Here is a 24468-nt window from a genome sequence, read left to right on the forward strand (position 1 = left end):
CTTTGCCTCTCCTGTAATCGTAACTATAAATGGTTCTGTACTGCCTGTTCCAGGAAATGGCAACCATGCTTTTGTTTCAAAAAGCTGTAATAGCTGTCTTGCAACCCTACCTTTGTTTCAAAGCTTTGTTACGACTGTCTTGTTAGGACCACCTTGCAATCATACCTTTGTTTCAGGAGGTCATTATGAGTAACTTGTTATGCTTATGGTCTGCTCCTGTAATCCTGCCTATTTTGTTCACTAACTAATCCCCATGTGGAAACCCATACATCTGTGCTATAAAAACCTTGTCTTCCTCACATCTAACACTGACCTTCGAGTCCTGCCCTGGGGTGGGGCCCAGTCATGCTCAGGGATTAAAAAAAAAAAAAAAAAAAAAAAGCTTGTTTTAATTACTTGCTTGTTTTTATTAGTTTAGCCTTGATGATTAGGGTCCATGGCCTGGCTCATATAAGAAAGACAGCTGAGCAGCATTCCTCCACAGCTTCTGCTCTCAGCTTCTTCCTTGGCTTCCTTTGTGATGGACTCTAACCTGGAACATGAAATAACGTCTTTTCTCTTCAAGTTGATTTTGATGCTGTTTATCACAGCAATACAGAAAACAAACTGGGACAATGTTCATGCATGCCGTTGTGGCTGGGGAGGAGAAAGGAAACACATTGCCTGTGAAAGTCAGAGGACAACCTTGGTCGTCCCTGTCCTTGCCTTCCACCTCGGTTTTTGAGAGAGGATGGTCTCTTTGCTGCCGCATAGACCAGGCTAGCTGACCCAGGAGCTTCTGCGGTTCTCCTGTTTCCACCTCCCGTCTTCCCACAGGAGAGCTGAGAGCACACATCACGGCACACATCACGGCATCTGACTTTATAAGGGTTCTGGGGAGAGAACTCAGTCCCCACACTTGTACAGCAAGCACCTTACCCACAGAGCCATTTCTTTAGCCCTGCTTCTGTTTTCTGAACATTATTCTGCCAAAGATGTGTGTGAGTCATTGTGTAATGGTTCTTGTCTCTTTATTGTGTTGATGGAAGAACAAAAGCAGAAGTGCTTTATGCAGAGAAGCAGATAAGATATGAAGGCATTTGAAAACCCAGAGTGCAGTGCTGTCTGGGTATAATACCAGCCTATCAGTAATCCAGTTAAGACGGTTTACCTGCTCTACGTGAGAGGGTTCAGTTTGCTGATCTTCATTCAAGTTCATACTCACGCTGTTTAAATGTGGGCTCCACGCTGCACCACAGACGAAAGCACTATAGATTTTTCCCCCAAATGTAATACACAAGTCTAAATTGATTGCAGCCAAACATAAATTTAGTCAAATCTTTAATGCACTCCATTAAGCCATGAATAAGACTTTAAAGCATTGTGTTAGCTATAGAGTAGCTGGGACTGGAGTTGAAACAATTTCAAACAGCCAGAATAGAAAGTTACCTCTGGACATGGTCTGGTATTTATTCTCAACAGTGTATCGTGGAAGAGAACGAGTTTTTTTTCTAAATGTAACAATGAGCAATTACCTGTCATTGTGAAGTGACAGATTTTACACAAAGGGGCTGGTTGGCGTCTTGTTCTAGAAAGGCTAACTCAACTCTCATAATTCCCATGGGCACATGCCTCAGACTGCCAATGGTGGCACCTGTAGGCCAAACACTCCATTTTCTCATAACAAAATTATCTTTTGAAACAGACAAAGTGGCAGCCATTTTTCTCACCTCCAGTTGAGGTGAGGGAAGGGTATGCCAAAAGCTCTGCCAGACAGTCAGCGTGATTTATGAGATCCAGAGAGACAGAGCGTGGGATGAGACATGCAGAGGACATTTCTGTACTTCCAGAATAATGTAGACTTTGAACAATTTGACCGTCACGTTTACCGGGAGTTTCTAGGGAGAGGCTGGCAAAGCAGAGTCTACACTATAGTCAGGGGTACAGAGTCAGAAATCCAGTCGGACACAGCAGGGCTGGGTACTGTTGCAAATGCAGGCTGCTTGAGAGGCTCCTTGGGAATGACTGTACCTATCTGCGAATTTAGCATGGGGATTTAGCATGGGGGTGGGGAGGATTAAAAAGTAGCCAACCAATAATTTTTATAATGATTTTCATAATGATTCTCTATTTCACTTGCACACTAATCCAGCTGTGTGTGTGTGGAGTCATGCAGCAAAAATTGTCACTGATACCTGTCTTTTTTTTTTTTTTTTAACTTTCAATGTGATTGAGAAATTTAAATTAAATATACAGCTTCTGTCATTTCAGTGGCTAGGATCACGTTAAACATGGGCTGTGGCTAACGACTACATTCATTCTTGCCTGTCAAAACTTTGTTTTTCCATTTTTATGCCTGTGGGGGGTCTTGTGCATATATATGCATGCGTGCTTGTGTATGTACGTTGGCACCTATGTGGGGACATTATGTGTTAGCATGTGGAGGCCCAAATTTGGTGCCTAGGACCGTCCTTGTTAACCTTCACCTTACTCACTGAGCAAGGCCTCTCAGTCAAACCCAGAGCTCACTGATGTTGCTCTGGGAATCCCTGTATCCACATGCCAAGGCTGATCTTACAGGGTCTCCTCACGTCCATCCAGTGCTCACATGGCCGCCAGAGACCTGAACGCTTCCACGGCAAGTGCTTTTAACAACTGAGCCATTTCTGTAGCCAGGTTGCCCGTGTTTCTTCATCAAGCTGAAAACAGGAGAAATCGACAGAATTGCGTCTTGAGAGGAAAAAGAAGCCTGTATCACGGGTTTTGTAAATAGGCAGGTTTCTCATGTGTTAGGTGAAGATGCTAATTGCTTCAACGTCTTTGGGTTATCAGGAGATGAAATTTCACATGGGAAGGAACAGAAATTGGAGTAGAGGAAGCTAGTTCTGCAACTCTTTGTTGTCCCTGGTTCTGTTGTAAACCTGTTAGAACCGTCCATTTCTATTCAGACTGTATGTCTCTCTTCTTCCAAGTTCATACTTGCTGTCCTACCTGCCTATCTCTACAGCCAGAATTCCTGGCTTCCTCGTCGGCTCCTTATCATTGAGGACTTCTGAACCGTCTTCCCATTTGCTGCTCCTCATTTAGATGGACTCATCCCATTTGCTATTTCATTTCAGTTTCACAGCCAGCCCCAGATCACAGATTGCCCCAACCTTTTTCCTCTGCCTGGACCCTGGATTTCTTTCTCCTCCTGCTGCTCTTTCTCTTTCTTCCCTTAATCCTTTCTTTTCTTCCCTTTTGAAACTAGAATCTCCTTCTTTCCATGGGATGAGCAATGTGGGATGATTGAGGCTGAGCAAGTGCATTCAAGAAGCCAATGGAAGGTTGTGTAAGCAGGAGATGAAGAGAATGGGAGGAATGCAATGCAAAAGGAAACATGACGCTTCTACTCTTCCCCAACATTCTCTTCTTTCCCCCAAATCTCTCCCCTCCACCCTAACGTTTCTTCCCCCTTCTTCACAACATCTCTGCCCTTCTCCCCCAAATCTACCTCCTGCACACTAATGCTTCCCCATCCTCCCCAACATATCTCCCCCAAACCTGCCCCTTCCCCCTTAATGTTTTCCCCCTCCCCCTAACATCTCTCCTGCCCTCTCTCACCACCTTTGCTGGCTGGCTCTCAAAGCTGCGCCATGTTTGGTCTGTGGGCGGTACAGGGAGCAGCTAGTAAGCTTTCTAGATTCTGAAAGAGCAACCTCCCACAGAGTCGCATGGCACACACACAAAGCTGTGCACTCGGTTCCCATATCCTAACAAATGCATTCTCCAATGATGGTTGGACTTGTTCTGAAAAACCCAGTGACGGTGGAACAAAAGCAACCTGTGAAGCTTGTGAAGACTGCAGCTCCCCACATACGCAGGCATCTGTTCTCCTTCATAATCAATACTGAGCTACTCACTCAGAGCTGTAGAAACTGCAGAACAAATCCAGCGCGGGGGGCTGGGAGCCCCTCAAAGTCCCAGTTCCCAGTGCAGCTGGTTTTTTTTTTTTTTAAATCAGAAAAGTTTTGGTTGCTTTTATCTAGCAGTGGTAACATGGTGATTTGGAATCTGCTCTTGACTTGAGAGAGTTTATTTATTTATTTATTTATTTATTTATTTATTTAGCCTTTTCAGTGGATCAATATGTTATTTTGCCTATTTTAGTCTTAGATTTACTGACTGTTCTCAGGGAAGCAAATTCAAAGGGAAGAAATAAGCAGATTGGTTTGTATTTCAAAGCCCTGGCTGAGGCCTGATGGACAGAATCCTTGGAAACTCACAAAGGACTAGAGTTTCCCAGGCCCTCCCTCCTGGCAGATGGATTTTCTTCTGTTTGGAGGCAGCCGAGTTATGTACTGTCGAAGGCTAACCCTGAGCTCATGAACATGCCTGTTTGCCCTGGATTATTAATTAATGAACTATTTACCATCTATCAAAATCAGGAAGCTGTGATTACTTATTACATCCTTGTCGTTTCCTAGGAAATTGGGTTCAGAGTGGAAAGAAGTAGTTATTAAATGCAAAACGATAACATTATTTGTGTTTAATTATGTGTGTGTGCCGAGGGGTGTGTGCATGAATGCAGACGCGGAGGCAGCCAGAAGCCGTCAGGTCCCCCAGCAGCTGGGGTAACCGGCCCCTGCGTGTCACCTGGCATGAGTGCTGGGAACAGAACTCAACTTCTGAGCCATCTCTCCAGTCTCATCAAATCCTTTTAAGATACCATCTCATGAAAACTTTTGTTCTGAGTGCTCAGTTCCCCAGGAAAAGAGAATGTGACATCTTGAGGCTCCTCCAGGCTTATTTTCTCCTTCTGTCACTGAAGTCTCATTATCCTGTGATTTTGGGTGTCTGTCAGACTGTAGATGTGGCTGTGATCATGTGACCCAGAATGCAAGCATGAGGCATACAAGGGAGTGCCCAGAGAGCCAACCCCCTGCTCTCAGGGCAGTGGGTGGGCCGGGCCATACCTCCTCTGCAGAGCCTGACCATTCCTGGCCGTCCATACTGCAGCTCAGTGCTACAAAGGTGGAGAGAGGGAGTGCTTCTGTCTGTACACGAAATGAGTTTCAGAGATTTTGGTGTTTGGGAACAACCTGGTTTCCCAGGTGAAGGTGGAAGGGGCATTGCTTCCGAAAGTGTTTGAAAAGAAGTAGAGACTCTGATATAGATATATATATCTTCATCTACTTTGCCCCCCCACCACATGCATTGTGATTTCAGTTTGTCAGATTGTAGAAGCAGCTGTGATTATGTAAGCCAGAATGCAAGCATGGGGCATCCGAATAGCTGTCCATATAGCTAATCAATGCCTCATGTACTCTTCTCTATAATAATCTGTCCCCAATTTTGCTCCTCCTGAAACTGGATGCAAAATCACTGTCACAAAATGTATTTGTCTAACCAAAGGGAAACGAGTTTCATTTGACTTAAACATATCACTGAGTCTTCACTGGGTCTTCTTAGTCCAGCCAATGTTTACAAAGCAAACACCCTTTCATGTAACATGGCGATAGCTTACGGACCCATCTAGAAACAAAAAGACAAAACCAGGTTTATGGCCAATATGAGATATTTTCTGGATACACGCACAACAATGGAAACATTTTGAAAATTAACAGGCATCCACAGGTATAAATACACTGTCGAAAGCATTTAACGCTGTTTAACATAGCCAAGTCCCCTGAGCTGGAAGCAGCATTAAATTCTCCTTTGCCCATGGCAAAAAGAAGCCGTCAAGCACAGCACTGAAAAATTGGTACTGCTTCCTGGCCAGTAAGCAACAGAACCAAGGGGCTGAATATTTTATGGGTTTTTATTTATTTGTTTTTGTTCTCATGCTGTTTTTCTCACCCGCCTCTTTTTCTCTCCTGTTCTTGCCTTCCCAGGACTGATTGTGGTGACCCTGGCCATGTGTTGGATGCCAAATCAGATTCGACGGATCATGGCTGCAGCAAAACCCAAACATGACTGGACCAAGTCGTACTTCAAGGCATACATGATCCTTCTCCCCTTCTCGGACACCTTCTTCTACCTCAGCTCTGTGGTCAACCCTCTCCTGTACAACGTGTCCTCTCAGCAGTTCCGGAGAGTGTTCTGGCAGGTGCTGCGCTGCCGGCTGACTCTGCAGCATGCCAACCAGGAGAAATGCCAGCGGGCCCACTTCAGTTCCGCAAAGGACAGCACCCGCTCCGCCCGCAGCCCCCTCATTTTCCTAGCCTCCCGGTGCAGTAACGCTTCCTCCAGGACAACTAGCAAGGTTTTCTTAAGCACTTTTCAGGCTGAGGCCAAGCCCAGAGAGGCTAAGCCCCAGCCCTTGAGTTCTGAGTCACCACCAACTGAGTCACAGGTCAAACCAGCTGATGCCACCACAGAAAATGGTTTACAGGAGCAGGACGTGTGAAAGTCAGGTTCAGAAGCCTTGAGCAAAAACTGGCTCTTCCCCACCACAAAAGTAAAGTCACCTTCACACACCAGTTCCTGAATAGACCATGACTCCTTCAGGGCAGAATGGAAGCTTGAGGCTTTGGGAAGTGCAGTTGCATATCTCCGTGACTTCTAAAGGTTGGTTCTTCCAAGTTGGCCTTGGCGGTGGTTACACTGATTGTGATAGGAAGGTCTGGACTTTCTGCTCCATGCTCCTTTTTCAGCTACACACAGAAATTCAGAGTGAATTGGTTCAGAGCTTACAAAAGTATTTGACTATGACAATCTTCTTGCATTACTTGAAAGAGAACAAAAAGCCTCCCTTGTCTAACCAGAATAAAAGGACAGCCAGAAGAGAGCAGGGAGGTGAGAGAGGGAGGCCAGACAGACGATGAAGCAGGGTGGCATCTCCTTTAGCTTCAGCAGTGTGCCAGGCAGAGGGCTACATTGAAGAGCAGGGCAGTGGTGAGGAGCCCTGGCCTGATGGCCGAGGCAGAGCTTCCTCTTTTCTTGGGCCTCGGCCCGTTGCAGAGAGGGGTGTTGCAGCAGCTGATGCACACAGAGTTCAGTTTCCCGGGGGAACAGAAGGACTGGTACCCAGCTGAGGCAATGAGACAGGCTGCTGACGATGCACATGACTTCCGGTACATGATCCCTGCAACACAGGCCCAGGGAAGTGGGGTTAGCATGTGCCATCTGCAGCCCAGCCATCTCTCTGTGTCCAAATCTGAGTGCATAGCTCTCCTTTTAACGCCTCCCTCAGAAAGGGTTTTTGTCCCCTGAGCTGGGAGATGGCTCAGGGGGTAAGAACTCTCAGACTACTGGAACCTTAGATTTCTTTTGGGTGATGGCATGGAGGTCATGGTGAATGTTGTTCCAACAGTGATTTCAGTTGTTGATATCCACAAATAAAGAGCTATTAAAATCAGAGTTTCTCTCTCTTTCTTTCTATGTGTGTCTGCTCATGTACATGTTGCTAGTGTGTACGATGTATGTGTGTATATGTTAGTGTGTACATCGGAGTGCAATATCCTCAGACTCTAGCAGAGAGCATTGGGTTCCCTTGGAATAGGAGTTACAGACGGTTGTGAATTGCCTTATGGAGGTGGTGGGAGCTAAGCTCAATTCCTCTGCATACTCGTAAACATCTCTCCTGCCCCTATACCCGGCTTTTGTATATGGCTTCTGGGGACCAAACCCAGGTCTGCATGCTTGCATGGTGAGTGCTTTACTGACTGAGCCGTGTCCCCAGCAACAAGGTCTATTGTTAATCAGCTCCTACTTTATACTAGATGACAAGGTTTTTCTTTCCTCTGTGAGTGTTCACACCATCTCATGCTAAGACCACTTGCCTCATATCCAGATACTATCCTTTTATTAACTAATAAGTGGCCATAGAGATGACCTCCAATCAAGAGTTTCTTAGATCCACAGAGCAAATCGCAAAGGGAGTAATTCCAGTCTCTATTGTAGGGACCCTATTGTAGGGGTGCACTAAGGTTAAAGAGCAAGTAGAGGCATTGATAGTATATTCAAGACAGCCCTGTTCCTTGGGGAGAGCCCTGTTCTCTGGACAGCCCTGTTCTCGGGGAGAGTCCTGTTCTCAGGGAGAGCCCTGCTCTCAGAGAGAGCCCTGTTCTCAGGGAGAGCCCTGTTCTCGGGGAGAGTCCTGTTCTCAGGGAGAGCCCTGTTCTCAGGGAGAGCCCTGTTCTCGGAGAGCCCTGTTCTCTGGGACGCAATTTTGCTCCCAGGACAAGTTGTCATCAAAGAGCTGGTTCTTGATGACAGGCCCTGTGAGCACAGGAAGTATCCCCAGGGGCTGGGAGATGGCTAAGTGGGCAAAGTGCTTGCCATGCAAGCGTGAGGACCTGAGGTAAGATCCCCAGAACTCACGTGTAAAATCTAGGTACAGTAACACAGCCCTATAATTCCAAGTAGAAGCAGGGGGATGCTGCCTCCTGAGCTTACTGCCCAGCTGGCTTAACTGAATCTGGGTTCAGAGAGAGACCCCAACTCAAAGACTAACATGGAGAAGTAGTTGAGGAAGACATCTGATATTGACCCCTGGCTTCCCCACACAGGCACACACACCACACACATGCACCTGTACATACAAAGAGCCTTCCTGGATGTCAGACATTGTATAGGTGGCTGCCATGTGCCAGCTCATTTAGTTCCATTCCTAAATTTAGATATAGTGTGCTCTGGAAAGGCCTGTGCAGAAAAAGCATGGTCTCTAGCATCATTCTACTGGGAGGTGGGGCACAGGGGGAGGTCTCAGGTCACACAGCATGTATGCTCTTAAAGATGATAGGTGTACTCCTGTCTCTCTCTCCTCCTGGCTATGGGATAAGGGACCCTATTTTTTCACATGCATCTGTCACTGCTGCTGAATTGCCATAGGCCCCTGACCATGGATTGAGTTTCCATCTCCCATCTCTCCCTCTCTGTCTCTGTCTCTCTCTGTGTATGTGGTGTGTGTATGTGTGTGTGTGTGTGTGTGTGTGTGTGTGTGTGTGTGTGTGTGCCTGTGGAGGTCAGAGGGCAACCTCAGATATTGTTCCTTGGGAACCACCCATCTTGATTTTTGAGCAAAGTCTCTCACTGATCTGATACACTCCAATTAGGCCAGCCTGAGTGGCTAATGATCCCAGAGGATCTGGAATCATAAGCATGTACCACCACATATGGATTTGTTCAAAGCATGTGTTCTGGAGAGCAAACTCAAGCCCGCATGCTTGCATAATGTGCGCTTTGCTGACTGAGAGGTCTAAACAACCTCTGAAAAACTGTTAACCAAAACAAGCCCTTCTTCTTCCTACATTGGTTATTTTGAGCATTTTGCTGCAGTGATGACAAGCTGACTAGCATTGCTGGAAAGGACCAGGATAAAGGGCTACATGACCTTCCTTGTTGTATAGCTCCAGATACTGGGGGATGGTAACTGAGGCTTAGTAACCAGGCCCCATCATCAGACACTCTCCTGTCGTCTGCAATACAACAGATCATGATAACACCTGTAGTTTGAATGAGAAATGCCCTTCAAGGGCTATGTGTCTGAACACTTAGTCTCTGGGTAGTGGCACTGTTGGGGAGGGTTATAGAGGCTTTAGAAGGTGGTTGGAGGAAATGGATCATTGGAGATCAGCCATGGTGCTTGATAGCCCAGTCCCACTCCTTGTCTGCGTGCTGCTTCCTGACTGCAGGTGCGTATACTCTTGCTGTCTCCATGCCTGCTCCCCATGGTAGACTGTATCCTTCTTAAACTTTAGCTGCAACCAGCCTAGTGTCCCAGCACAGCTAGGAATGTGGCCCAACGCATCTGTGGATGGCAAGGTCATATCACAATGTCAAATGCTGGACACTCTTATGTGTGAGCCAAAATAAACCTTTCCCTCAGTTGCTTTGTGTCAGGTATCTGGCACAGCAGTGAGCATAATAACATATTCCATATATACCTAGCCATGTAGATGGAAGAGTTTGAAAGAGTGTTGACTTGGACATTGAGCTTTGGTGTGTGTGTGTGATCATTTTTAGATAAACAAATGGCTTTGATTTGGGGTGGATGAGACAGAGTACCGACACTGGACTCAGCAATGGCCTCAAGTCTGCATGCTGCTCTTCGCAGCTGAGCGATATAACACATCCCACCAGCAGCCAGGGACCTTTATCCAGTAATTGCCTGCAGGTGTCTGGGCAAATGCAGTTTAGGTTTGCACTCCTCCTCCAGGAGAATTGCCAGTTTGGGCATGTGGAAATAGTAAAGATTCAAACTGCCCAAAACTCTCAAAGGGAGGTAAAGAAGTACTTTCAGTTTTCTTTAAAACATGCAATTTCATGTTATTTTTTTTGCTGTAACTACATGCTTGTAAGGATTGATTTTCTGGTACTGGTCGACAATCCTGGAAGGTAGCTGCTCTGTAAATACAAGGAGAGTATGTGGATGCTCATATGTGGGAGGCATTGTTTCACTTCCCAGGAATCCTCTAAAGCTTCCATCCAATCTACCTGTTAGAAAAATTAAGTTTCACACAATATATTCCAAGTATTGAATTTTTAAAATACTGTCATTCATCAATCCAGCTACTTAAAGGGAAAAAGCTCATCATAGTTGAATTGGTAAATGATTTGTGTGTATCTCTCTCTCTCTCTCTCTCTCTCTCTCTCTCTCTCTCTCTCTCACACACACACACACACACACACACACACACACACACACAATGAAGTTATGTCTGTTGGGCTGACAAACCTTTCTCCGCAAGAGCCATAGAGCATCTAACAAACACCTCCACATCAGACATTAGGAACCTCCTTTTGAGTTGTTGGTCAAGGAAATCCAAGAGGTTTCCAAAACAATATATGCTCTTACTGTTGCCCCTGGTTGCCTCCAAGAAGTTGAAGGTGAGTCCTTGTTACTGAGGACGCTATGTACTTCCGACTCGAGACTCAGAGGATTCTAGGTGGAGTTACCCTGAAAGTCTCCTTTCTAAAGAGTACTTTTCATAGTAGAACAGTGGTTCTCAACCTTCTTAATGTTGCGACTTCTTAATAAACCTCCTCTTGTTGTGGTGACCCCAACCGTAAATTCTTCTTGTTGCTACTTCATAACTGTAATTTTGCTACTGTTATGAATCATAATATAAATATCTGATATGCAGAGGGTTTTGGCAGCCACTGCAAAAAGGTTGTTCAATCCCCAAGGGGTCATGACACACTGGTTGAGAACCACTGTTGTAGAAGCTGCGTAATGCAAACTCCCTAAGGAGAAAGGCAAACAATAGTCTTACTCAGTTGCAAAGTCTGTGAACCACAACTAGCATGTCAAAATATTCCTAACTGTGCAATTGTGACATGCATATTTGGCAGTAACCAACAACGGCCTAGGACTAGCTAGTGAGGGCATGGGTCTTAGAGGCAACCTCATATTGTCACTTTACTGGAATAGCATAACTCCTAATATTTATTCATTTAATCCCAGATAAGTCTAGCTCTCATCCTTCATCAAAGAAGCTTCTCTTTGCATCACAGAAAACTACAACTGGTCAAAATATAGAGAACAGTTGTTCATGGGGTTCTAGCTTTAGCAGAGGTTTTTCCTCTAGGGAAAGGGCAGAAAGATTTTAAGAGCTAGAGGACCAGGAAATCTACTGCCAGTTTGTATCTCCAAGAAAAGACAAGAAGCCTCCTCCTGTGATACTGAAACAACATGGCCGCCTGAACAAGACCTGAACAATGACAATACCAATACAGAGGCTAATGTGGAAAAGGGAAGTCTCATAGGGCTCCACAAAAAGACAAAGAGGCACTAGACACCAGTGATGGCTAAGAGAAGGAGAGTTAGTCTTCAGGGATGAGTCCCTCAATTGGGTATCCAATACCATGATATATGCAATACCAAGTAGACTCAGCAGTTTGTGTGTGCGCATGCGCGTGTGCATGTAGCAACAATAATCAAAGAAAAAGAGGCCATACATTTGAGAGGGAACCTGGGGTGGAGGTGGGAGGAGTTATATGGAATAAATATGGGAGGGGGCTGAGGGAGAAATGGGAAGAAAAATGTAACATTTTAATTAAAGTCCTAAACATATGTGGCGTGTGTGTTGTGAAAAAAAAGTCAACTTCCAAAGGAGGGAGGCAACCAGAAGTCCTACTCAGCTGTGATCCCCATGAAACACATCAAAGACCAGCACAGCATGGTAACCCTGAGGACCAACAGTGGCACAGATGTCGTGGTGATGGCCAGTGGCTCTGTAATTGGCCTTATGACCCACTCAGCAAGAGAAAGAGCATGATTGGTATTGAAAACCTAACCAAGTACTTAGTGCTAATGAAGACACAGTTATTGGAGGAGAATCTCCAACCACTAATTTACTAAGCCAGCACAATCTCTGACAGCAATCTATAAACATCTGTCTTTATACCCACAGATACATGTAGTGTTTACTTCTCATTGAGGAAACTTCTTTTTGCAGCAGACAGAGACCACGACGTAAAACCACAACGAATCAAAATACAGAGTTGTGGAGCCCCCTGGTCCCAATGGATACATCTATAAAACATTCCCACACCTAAGGAAAAACGATTGTAAGAGCCAGAGGATCAGAGAATTTGCTGTGAGGTTGTGTCTCCTAGTGATAGCAAAAGTCTTACTGACATGACTGCCCAAATGCAAGCTGAACAAGGATGACGCCTACATCATACAGGAGGAGAAAAGCCCAGGAGGCCTGAAACCTGCACAAAGAACAGTGGCTATGAGGAAAGCGGAGGCCATGGGAGGCGGGCTTCCCCAGGGGAGAGCACATCAATCAGATGACCAGCGAGAAAGGGTCTGTCCTGAAGGGAGTCATACAGGTAGCATTGTAGGGACCGCACAGGTTCTATTTAGGAGTAGTTGTGTATATACAAATGTATTATTCATGCAGTAACAATTACTGATAAAGAGGCCATGAATCTGAAGGAGAGAAGGCAGGGCTTATGGGAGGTTTTGGAGAGAGGAAAAAGAAGGGAGAAATATAATTAGATATAAACTCAAAAAATTAAAAAAACTACTTTTAAAATATAAAATAAAGGAGGCCTGGGAAGCAGGTAACATGGTTACAATACAAAGATGAGGATCCGGGCTGAGTTCCTGGCACCTACATAAAAGCCAGACGCTGCAGCAGAACGCATCTGTAACCCAGCACTGAGCATTCGGAGTGGAGAGAGGCAGATCCCCAGAGCTCAGCACCCATGCAGGCTAGCCTAGTCAGTGAGATCCATGTTCAGTGAGAGGAAAACAAAACAAATAAAAATAAGGTAGAGAGCCACTGAGGAGTACGCCCGACAAGGCTCTTACACACAAACACATACATGTACCTGCATTTACACATGTAAACATATAAATACAAGCAAACACCATAATACACACACACACACCACAAAATCAATTACAAAGAATAAGTTATCTTAATGTACACGATCGTCCTGGCAGTTAGTAAGGAATAAATGAGTCGTTCTCTGTCTGAAAAAAATGGAGGTAGTGGATGACGGTTGGCAGATGAGACAAGAAGTCCCGGGCACACGTGTTGTGATACTCATCTTCCCCACCACAAAGACATGTGCAAATTAAAACTTCAGGGGGTTACAAGTCCTACTTAGCAAGTGGGTGAAGTTCATAAGGCTTATTAGCACCAATTTCCTGGGCTTGCAACAGGTCCTCCTCACACCACTGGTTCAGGGGGTAGACAGGTGTGAATGCTGTGAACACAGGTGGCAATGGCTATCAACACCACAAATGCACACACTCCTTGACCCAGCGATTCCATTTTGATGAACCTACCTGACGTCTGCAGAAATGCAAACTGTCCAAACCTAAGGTCGTTCATCAAGGGGTGGCTTTAGTAGGAGGGTGGACCATTGCTCTGCCCGTCACGGGGAGCTGGTAATGCCCTGTGTCTTATCTACACTGTGAGATTTCTCCCAGCTATCAAATGAGGAAGTGGCTGAGATACATCTTGGTAGGAAATGACATATAGTAGGACAGTTCCTTCTTTGCTCTCCCCATCTTTTTCTTCTGTTTTAAGATTTAATGATGGAACATTTGCTTCTTTCTGCATCCTTGTTTGTTTTCTATTGCTGTGATAAAACACTAACCAAAAGCAGCTCAGGGGAGAAAAGGGGTTATTTGGCTAATATATCCAGGTCACCATCGATACTGAAGGAAGCCAAGGCAGGAACTCAAGGCAGGAACCTGGAGGCAGGAACGGAAGCAGACGCCATGGAGGAGTGCTGCTTACTGGCTACTTACTGGCCTTCCCTCTACGGTTTGCTCACCTCTTTCTTTCTTTCTGGCCTTCTTTCATTATTTTTTTTATAATTTATTCATTTTCTATCTTGATTGTACCAGGAGGAGCTGAGGGAGGGGGCTACAGTTGGGATGGGGAATTTTCTTCTTTAAAATTCCTTCTTTTCTAGATGGTGTTGAAGCGACCAAAAACAAACAAACAAACAAACAAACAAAAAAACAACCAGCACATCCCATATTCTAGTGACTAAAGCACTTTACAAACAGTAGCTATTCAATCATTGTAGCAACCCCAACACAGTTTTCCCAGACATGGAAATGGGCTCAGGCATGAATGAAGCAGTTCTCCACAGTCCACTCAGGTGATACGTGATAGAGCTGGGAGGTCTGATTTATAAACCGCACCCCCAACTGGTCTACTATACTGCCTGTCATGGTCACATTGCATATTTGAGGGCAGAAACTGAAGCTTACATGTAGATACATATCATTTTACAAGCACAAAGTCTCTCTGGAAGAATATGCAGCAAAGAGATAATATTAGCTGTCACTGAGGAGAGGGGCTGCAGTAAGAAATAAAAATAAAAAACAAATTAGACATTTTTTTGTAACCATTTGATATCAAAAGCAAGAGGATGAAGTGCCACTCTGAAATGACGTTTGAAAATAACACCCCCAACGAGCAATTTTTTTTTTTAATTTTTATTTTGTAAATGAAATAGCTTCTCTTTTCCAGTGCTGCACTGACCAGGCTCTCCCTAGCTGTCTCTGCTAGAGGCTCCTGGGAATGATGGTAGTCTCAAGGAGAGAATGGCAGACACACGTAGGAAGTACCACAAAGACCAAGATTTGGGGTCACAACACAGGGGATTTGTGGCTGTTTTTCCCTTAAGCCAGTCCCCTTAAACTAAAGTCTGAGCCTGAGGGAAAAGAAGAGAATAAACCAGAATGAGCTCTTTCATGTGTGTCTGATTGAAGTATAAACTGGTGTAAGTGCTGCGCAATCTGTATTCTTTCCAAGATTTTGTTTGTAATTGTGTGTGTGTGCATGTGTGGGTATGTGCCTGTGAGGGCAGGTACCCTTGGAGCTGGTGTTGCGGGGTGCTGGGAACTGAACATGGGCTCTCTGCAAGAGAAGAATACATGCTTAACCACGGACCCTTCTCTCCAGCCCCTAGAAGGCTCTAGTTGCATGCACACATTCTGTGTGTGTTGCTAGAGATGGAACCTATGGCTCTCTGCATGCTAAGCACAGCCTCAGTCTCTGAGCTCAAGCCCCAGCCCTATTATAACTTACAACATGCAACTTCACCAGGTATACTGAACATTTATACTAGGAAACAAAAGCACCTTTACAGCCTCGACAGAGAAAAGAAACACTTATACTACGGGACGTTAAACACAGTCCCCTTTGTTGATCTGGAATGTTCTCAATGAGGGGGAAAGTAAGGTACAGAATGATATTTCAGTGAAAAGTTTATGTAAGAAAAACACGAAACGACCTGACACAATGCTTCAGGCATGTCTGTAGATGGATGTGTGTACTACCTTCTCTGTGAGAGTTTGTATGTGTTAGCAAGATCAGAGAAGGACAGCCAGAAAGTCAACCATTAACACTTTGGCTTATTCTATGGCACATAAATGGTTTGTGTATGTGCATGTGTGGATGGGTGTGCACACATGTGGAGGTTCAGAAGAGAAGGTTGGGTGTCTGCTATCTCTCTCCACTGTATCTTTTTGAGACTGGGATTCTCACTGAGCCTGCAGCTTATCAATTTGCCTAGTCTGGCTGACCAGTGAGCTCCAGGAAGCATCCTGTCTCCACCTTCCCAATGATGAAATGAGAGCGTGGTGGGGCTCTGATTCAGGTCCTCATGCTTGCACAGCAAGTGATATACTGGCTAAGCTATCTCTCCAGCCCTGTTTGTGATACATGGGTGCTTTACACAGGAAATATATACTCACTGATACATTGTATCTGTAAGTTACAAATGAACAGAATTGAGAAATACAAACCCCAGGAGCTGCTTGCCTGAGCCTGAGACTCACTGCATGCAGTAGTGATGCAGAGCACTGGCTGAGTGGCAGACTGGTCCATCCGGCGGAAGCCAGCATACAGCCCAGCCTCCCAGATGGGCCCTCCATCAGCATGAGGTTCCATGAAGTGCGGCACGGCATGGCACAGCGTCGGCGGCCTTCTGGGTGAAGTCTGAGCTGCAGCCTGCCCTGGGGCAGGGGGGCTTCTCCACATGTACAGATGGGTATGGAGGACCAGCCACCCATTACCCATTAGATGAAAAATAACCGACAAGACCAGGTGACAAACAACTTCCAAACACTTGGATGGCTGAAAGGAGCTCCTTGCCCCTCCCCTGCATGACTTTTTTTTTTTTTTTGTAATACATATTTTACCAACAAAACTACTGACAAAATGGACGCCCCAAGAATTAGAGCCGAGCCCAGCACACATTGCCTAAAATTATTTGTCAAATGGACAAACAAGGGCCTGAGGCAGCTCAGTAGGCAAAGTACTTGTCATATAAATATGAGGTCATGAGCTCTGTCATCAGAACCTACCTTCAGAAGCCAGGCATCGTGGCTGGCACCCAGTTGTAATCCTAGCACTTGGGAGGCAGAGACATGAGGATCCCTGGGGCTCCTTGCCTGTCCAGTCTAACTTACCACGTTCAAGATCAGTGAGAGGACCAGCTTCAAAAAGCAGAGTAGATGGTACCTGAAGAATGATTCCTGAAGTTGACTGTGTATGTGCTGTGCTACACAGACACACACACACACACACACACACACACACTTACACACAGATATACAAACTTACATACAGACATATGAATACTCCTGCACACACACACACACACACACACACACACACATACAAGCACGTATATACATTAGCGCACTTGCTTCTGCACACAGGACACACAAACTCATACTTTCATATACACCCTGCAAACACACACACTTACACACAGAATACACACTCATACATGAGCTCACACACTCAAACACTAACACACAGACTTACACACACAGAGATGCATACACACAATCACACACATACATACACATGAATGAATGAGTGAACAAAGGAGTAAGGAGGGCAGAGAGTCAGAGAAAGTGCTGTAAAGTGCTATTGAAACTTCATTTCTAGTCCCAGTATTGGGGAAGCAGAGAAAGGATGATCCTTGGAGGCAGGGAGGAGGCTCCCTGGCCAGCCAGCCTAGCTTTCTTAGTGAGTTACAGGCCAATGGAAGACCATTTCTAGGCTTGTGAGGCCTCAGCAATGGTTCCCTTTAAGACAGACCTCCAGGCCATGGCTGACAGGGACAGAACTTTGAAGCCCTAATGTTGATGAGAGATATTCAGGCTTAGCCAGCACGGGAAGGCTGGGACAGCTGACTCAGAGTTTTTATCAACCCCAGCTGGGCTGCCTCCAGCTCGGAGCTGCTCCTGTGTGCTCCTCACGGGACACAGACGTGGGTGCTGTGACTTGCTGGAAGCTTCTCACAGGTTGGATTTGCAGACCAGAGGCTTTGTTGAACACACCACCCGCTATTGCAAAATCAATCAAGATGGCATGCATTTCAAACTTTAATCCTCTTTAAGTCTTTGGAGAGGGGCCGTCCTCCTGGGGACTCTTGGATTTAGTTGGGTGGCTATGCATGCTGGCTTTACAACTACTGCAAATAGGTCTCCCCAAGGAACCCATTCCTATTAATCTGTCTGATTAAACTGCATGGTGGGGCATGTCGATGGAGTGAGGGAAAGAGTAGCCAAACACTGATGTTACTTCTCCGGGGAGCACTCCACTGCAGCAATGATTCCTGGGAATCAGACTATGGAGAGCAATGCCCCAGGAGTTATGTTGAAGAGGTAGAATACTGAGGTGAAGAGGGAGAGGCTGGAGAGACAGCTCAGTGGTTTGGAGTATTTAACTGCTCTTCCAGGGGACTCGAACCTAGTCGGCTCATCACCTTAACTCCATCTCCAACACCGATGGGGTGGATAGAGAGATAGCCAAGTCAGTAAAGGGCTTGCCTTGCAAGCTTGAGGACCCTAGTTCAACACCTAAACCCCTTATTAAAAATAAAAGAAGAACAGTACGGCAGCACAGGCCTGTAGTCCCAGTATTGGGGAAGCAGAGAAAGATGATCCTTGGAGGCAGGGAGGAGGCTCCCTGCCAGCCAGCCTAGCTTTCTTAGTGAGGTACAGGCCAATGGGAGATCATTCCTCAAAAGAAATAGTGGATAGTACATCAGGAGTGATACCAAATCTGTCCTTTGTCCTCCGCATGTGTGCACACACGTATGTACACACACACCCTACAGTTGTAGGCGCAAAGAACATGTTTGCTGTTACTGCTTTAATTATTACTATCAACCTCTGTCTGCATGCATGGTCTGTCCATGTCCTCAATGTACACAAGTAGGAACAACTTCTACAGCCTGCAGCATAAAACAAAGAGGGGTTGGTGATTGCCATAATCACACACATCTGGCATTTAAAGTGACCTCATTCTCCTGTTTTCAACACTCTCTCCCTGCTTCTCATGGATTGTACTGGGCCACACCTTGGTATGTGCAGAAGTTATACTTTCAGATGGGGGGAGACCAAAGGCAAACCCAGGGATGGGATGGAAGAAGGGAGAAAGAAAGAAGTTTTAGAAGCTGAGGTGGATCCTGGATGGCCTCTGCCTCCTCTACAGCAAGCCCTCTCGCAGGCATCGAGCTTGTTTTACCAGGTTGAATTATTGATTACACAGGAATTCAGCTCTTTTTGCCAGCTCCTAGCACAGCTGGGTCATCATAGCTTTAGTGGACAGAATACAATAACATCTACAACAGCCTGGCAGGAAGCCAGCCTGAGACTGGCCCCAACTCTGGGATTCCATATTACTCTGAGTTGGGTTGTGGATCGCAGCCTGGCATTTTGGTCTGGAAGTCTGCTGCAGGTTGAGTGGGCTAGAACTGGATAGGTAAGAAATATTTTTAAGGTTCTGATCATGGGTGGATGCTATCATTCTGCCCTAGGCCTTCCTTCTTCAAAGACGCTTCACTCGCCTTATTCATGGGCTTAGCAGAGCCTACTGGCCACAGGTAGCCCTAGAAAGCAAGGAATGCAGCCAAAAACATAATCGTAAACTTACTCAAAACCTTATATTTCCTCCCCCCCCCCACCCTGCTCTGTGATAACTTGATTGCATGGTTCTCCAGCGTGAACTTTGAAAACAACAACAATCTCAGTGCAATGTCATGCAAAATAAAGGCCCGTGTGCCTGTCTGATTCTCTGGGCTGTCCATTGGACATCTCTATAAGTGTCTCATTAAGGGGCTTGCCTAAGGCACACCCACTCTTCAGGTATGAGCAACGTTAGGACTCTGCCAAGGGAGAAGCAAGCTTTGAGGATGTGGTTTTCAGACAGCAGTGTGGAATCACCTGCTACTCTTTAAACCTGCACATTTCCAGAAACAGACAAGCCAATCCGTTACACACGATCTAAACTTCCAAATCACTTCTTTGAGAAGGGAAAATAGCATGCACAGACTACGAATGTAAATTTTAATTCTTCCTGAATAGAAGCCTTTCAGCTAACTCATGCACAGAACCTGGCTGGGCTCTGTGGTAGGGATTGGAGACACTTCTGACTGACAGCTGGGGTTGCTCCAGGCTTGGAGAGGGAGGGCACAACTTCTTCTTCCTTGTTTTCTTCAGGCTGTCTTCTCAATCACCCTCATTTCCTTTCTGCCTCATTGTCATGACTGCTCTAAAGGTCTACTGGAAGACAGGCTCCCCGGAATACCCTTCAGGGACTTTAACTGTTGAGCAGACATGTTTATTCTATACTATCTATCTCCAAGTGTCGGCGGCCGAGTGAGCAGAACAGGCCACCCCTACAGGTGACGGGGTCAATGTTCATTTGACCATGCCCACTAAGATAATGTGATGGCTAGCTTTAGTCACAAATGTGACACACCTCAGAATCACCAGGGAGGAGAGTTTAATGAAGGATTATCTACAGGGCTGTCCTGCGGCATGTCTGTAGGAAGCATCATTCCTTACACAAGTAAGGAATAAGTACAAGCAGATAAGCAAGAGAGCAGGCAAGCAAGTGTGCATGCATGCATTCATTCCTTTCTGCTCTTGCCTAAGGATGTGATGTGACCAGCTGTCATATGTTGTCTGACTGTGATGTCCCCACAGTAATGAAGCATAATGTGGAATTATGGTTAAAATAAACGTTTTCTCCCTAAGTTGCTTTTCATCAGGGCATTTTTATCCCAGCAATAGAAATAAAACAAAAATAGGTGGGGTTTTTTTTTTTCTCCCTTTCCCCCTTTACTAACTCATTGGCTTATTCACAAATACCCTGGCTATTTTAGGAGTTGGCACACTTTTCTGAGAAGGCATAGGAAGAAAATATACCACAGCTACCCAATTCTGATACATATTACAGAAGCTGCCAGCCATACACAATTTGTGAATGGCTGGGCTTTGTGTCTTGCAACAAAAGTTTATTAGCAAAACCAGGCTGTATTCATCTGCTCGGACTCTCATAACAAAACATTACAGTCTGTGGCTTACACAGCAGAAATTTATGTCCTACTTGTGGAAGTTAGAAGTTCAAGATCAAGATACTGAGGGATTATTTTCTCTCAAAGGCTTTCTCTTCCGTGCTTAAGCGAGGCACATTGCCTTTGTGTGCTCATACGGTCTTTTCTCTGTCTGTGTCTTTTTTTATAGGGCACTATTTCTACTGGAGCAGTGTCCCATTTTCGTGATTTCTGTGGTGTTTATTTTGCAAAGGCCTCCTTTCCAAATATCATGATGCTCGAGGCCAAGATTGTGACATGTGAATTTAAAGGTGGGCACCATGACAGAGAGAATGGATGTGGTTTCAGGAGATGGAAGGACGCAAACAGTCTACATTAGACAGAATTGAATTTGGCCTGGTAACTGCGGTCCACAGATGTCTATTCTATCCTGCGCAACCCCGTTCACCTTTCAAACCTATGGCTTCCATCAAGCCTTCCTTTTACAGCTTTGTGAGAGACACCACCAACAGCTTGAGGCATTTGCTTCAGGATAAATATCAAAAAGGGTCTCTCTAAGGGCTGTTCGGTTCAAAGGCCTTGACTAGTTTGACCAAATAGCCCTTGAATAGAATCTTCTGGACATATTTTTAAATGCTTTCCCACTGAACCACTTCAACAGAGAGCCTGCTCTTCAGAGCAAATTAAAACCCTGCTGTTGGCTCAGAATCCACAGGAGGACCAGGGGATACAGGCTGAGGAGAAAAAGTCAGGCAAAGTTACAACATACCCCTGCTGTGTGCAGGACGAACATTAGCTCACAAATTACCATGTTGTTCTCTTTACAGACAGAATTTTCTAGGAAAACTGAGTAGGTCCTCAACCAGAAGTTAGGCATCAGTGCACCTGTTTTGTCCCTGTTGGACCTCCTGTCCTGGCCCTTGTTTTGGCTTCTCCCTCATAAACCAGAAACCACATAATTTCAGCACGAATGCTGTCAGACAGCGCCAGCCTGCCTTGTTTCCTGGGATATCCCCATATTTTGAAGCAGAGTCTCATGCATACTTTGCCAGCTACAAGCTTGCTACTTAGCCAAGGATAACCTCAAACTCCCATGCTCTGACTATGTGGAGCTAGGGATAAAAGTCAGGGCTTCCTATAAGCCAGGCAAGCACTCTAGCAATGGGGCCAACCTCCAGATCAAACATCCTTATTTAATCATTTAATCATGCTGGATCCAGAATGTTAGGCTCTAGTGTTTGTTTATTTTCCAAGAAGCAAGTGATTCTTTTAAAGTACATCATAAAAGCTGATGTGGTAACTGTCTTCTCCTCTGAGCTTAAAAGTGGAATTTTTCAGATATGATATTTTAAATGAATTTATGGTTTTCCAAGTCATTGAAAAACTATCATTTTTGACAATGGGAAGAAGAGAATTAATGGTTTCTTTTCTTTCAGGGAACACTCTTTTCAAATGAATATACACTACTCAAGAGATAGTCTAGAGGTTTAATTATTATGTCACTATAATAGCTAATATTGTCAACTTGGCAAGATTTAGGATCAAGATGAAGAGACAAGCCTCTGGGTATGTCTATGAAAGATTATCTAGATTAGATTAATTTAGGAGGGAAGACCCACCCTAACTGTGGCCAGCACCATCTGTAGGTAGATGGTTGGGGTCTGGGACTGAATAAAAAGGAGGAGGCAAGCTGAGCACCAGCATTCACCTTGTTCTGCTGCCTGGCTGTGGGTGTGGCCATCTGCATCCCACTCCTGAAGCCACGCCTTCCCTGCCTAGAGGGACTGTAACACCCCTTAACTGTGAGCTAACGTAAACTCTTCCTTCTGGAAGTTTCTTTTGTCAGGTATTTTGCTACTGCAGTGATGGAAGATAACTAATATAGTATTTTACTAAGAAAACAGTTTTAGTTGTATCAGTTCTTTCTCCATTGTGTCCTTCCTTACCTATCAGAAGGATCGACCATACATTTATAGTTCCTGGCAAGGCAAATGAGCAATGACATTGGTCATAAGACAAACAGTGAAAGTATTGACAATATGCCAAAATTGTTAATGTGTGTGAGTATGTACGATGTATGTTCATAATCATACACATGTAGAGAAGCCAAAGCAGGCCGGAGTGTGTTCTGCTGTATCACTTTATGCCTTACTTTCTTGAGACATGGTTTCTCACAGTACCTTGCCCTCGATGTCTTTCAGCCATGCTAGGAACTAACAAGCCCTGGAAATCCTCCTGTCTCTCTCTGCCTTATGCTGGGTCAGAGGTGTCTAGCAATGCACAGCTTTTTTTATGTGGGTGCTAGAATCTGAATGTGGGCCCCCATGAAGGCTGAATAAGTGCTCTTATGCAGTGAGCCATGTGCACAGCCTGTTAACAGTTTTTATCAGGGGAAATAACAGAGAAAGAATTGCTAACAGTGTTATGAGGCACAGCTACGCCACCCCATGAGCCAGAAGAATGGCGTCTTCCACGAGTTTATTTCATCAAGTGTCAAGCCTTACAAAAGGTCTCACCCATTTTTTTTTTAGCCTCTACTTCTTCATCTTCAAGAGGGAGTTGGTAAAAGGGTAAGAGATGTTCCATATTAATTATGAGCAAAACTTCTTACTCAGCATAAAGCATGTGAATTTTGTTAAGAGTCCAACACAGCCAGACTAAAAAATGTCCCTCAATTATTTTCATGACTAATAGGCTTTACTTATTAAAGTCTCAATTCTTCCGTTTGCAGTTTGAACATGTGGAAATGAGAGTGAAGCTTAGGTTTTGTGGCATATTGAAGTGTTTGCTGACCAGGCGACCATGACCTACAGTTAAATGAGGGAAGAGATAGCCGGCAGGGTTGGAGCTGGAGATACGGTTAGGTGTACAAGAGTGCTCGCGCTTGCTGTTCTTGCAAAGGATCAGAGTTTAGGTCTGTCACTCTTGCTTTAGGGGATCGGATACCTTTTCCTGGCCTCCAAGGGCGCCTGCATGCTCACGTGCATACACACACAACGCAGAGACACACAGAGACGTAAGTATAAAATGCAAATAAAATCTAAAGAAAAACATCCCCCCCAATTATTTATTCATTGCAGGTAGAAAACCAGAAACCTCTCAATTCACAAACCCCAGCGGGCTCTACTTAAATGAAGCATCAAAGTCAACATTGCTAATAATAAGATATTGACAGCACACTCCCTTGGATAGGAGGCACAAAGGGGAATATTTTCCTCTGGGTAGTTTTGTCAAGAGGGTAAAGCATCATCTCAGTCATGATCAGGCAGCAGGCCAACCAGCGGAGGGGGCCGGAGTACTTCCTCAGGGCATCAACATCAGTAAAGACAAGCGAAGGATGGAGAGCTGTTAGAGGAAGGACAAGAGGGAGGAGACATGGCAAAGAAAGGCAGCATGGGATCCTAGGGTGGAGCAAATGGAGAGACTGGGAGATGCTGGATGAGAAGCCTCACCTGTTACCGTCCAGGCACCAATGCTGATTTCTTAGTTTTGATCATTCTATTACTTACTTTTCTCACTGCTCTGACAAAAAACCCGACAAAGCAACTTGAGGAAGGATTCATTTGAGCTCACACTTTGAGAGCACGGTCCGTCCTGTGGGGAAATCCAGGCAGCTGCCCACTTCACAACCACAGTCAGGAAGGTGAACGCTGGTTTTACCTTCTTTATTCACACCAGGGTCACAAACTACAGGCTAGTGTCACCAACATTTAGGGTATGTCTTTT

General features: G+C 45.2%; 2 protein-coding genes across 4 annotated transcripts in view; one reads left to right on the plus strand and one right to left on the minus strand.

The window, feature by feature from the left end:
- Gpr39 (G protein-coupled receptor 39) overlaps positions 1 to 7318 on the plus strand; it is a 193406-nt gene extending 186088 nt beyond the window's left edge. Inside the window, exon 2 of the mRNA XM_055601960.1 lies at positions 5853 to 7318. Within this exon, the coding sequence (XP_055457935.1) occupies positions 5853 to 6367 (515 nt within the window). The 3' untranslated portion in view covers positions 6368 to 7318. The remainder of the gene's footprint in view (positions 1 to 5852) is intronic.
- The window catches only part of Lypd1 (LY6/PLAUR domain containing 1), a 39108-nt gene continuing 21449 nt past the window's right edge, over positions 6810 to 24468 (minus strand). For all 3 annotated transcript variants that reach the window (XM_055601982.1, XM_055601983.1, XM_055601972.1), the window contains one exon: positions 6810 to 7045. In XM_055601982.1, coding sequence (XP_055457957.1) covers positions 6810 to 7045 — 236 coding nt within the window. The remainder of the gene's footprint in view (positions 7046 to 24468) is intronic.

Source organism: Psammomys obesus, unplaced genomic scaffold, assembly GCF_907164565.1.
Source record: "Psammomys obesus unplaced genomic scaffold, mPsaObe1.curated_primary_1811, whole genome shotgun sequence".
NCBI lineage: Eukaryota > Metazoa > Chordata > Mammalia > Rodentia > Muridae > Psammomys > Psammomys obesus.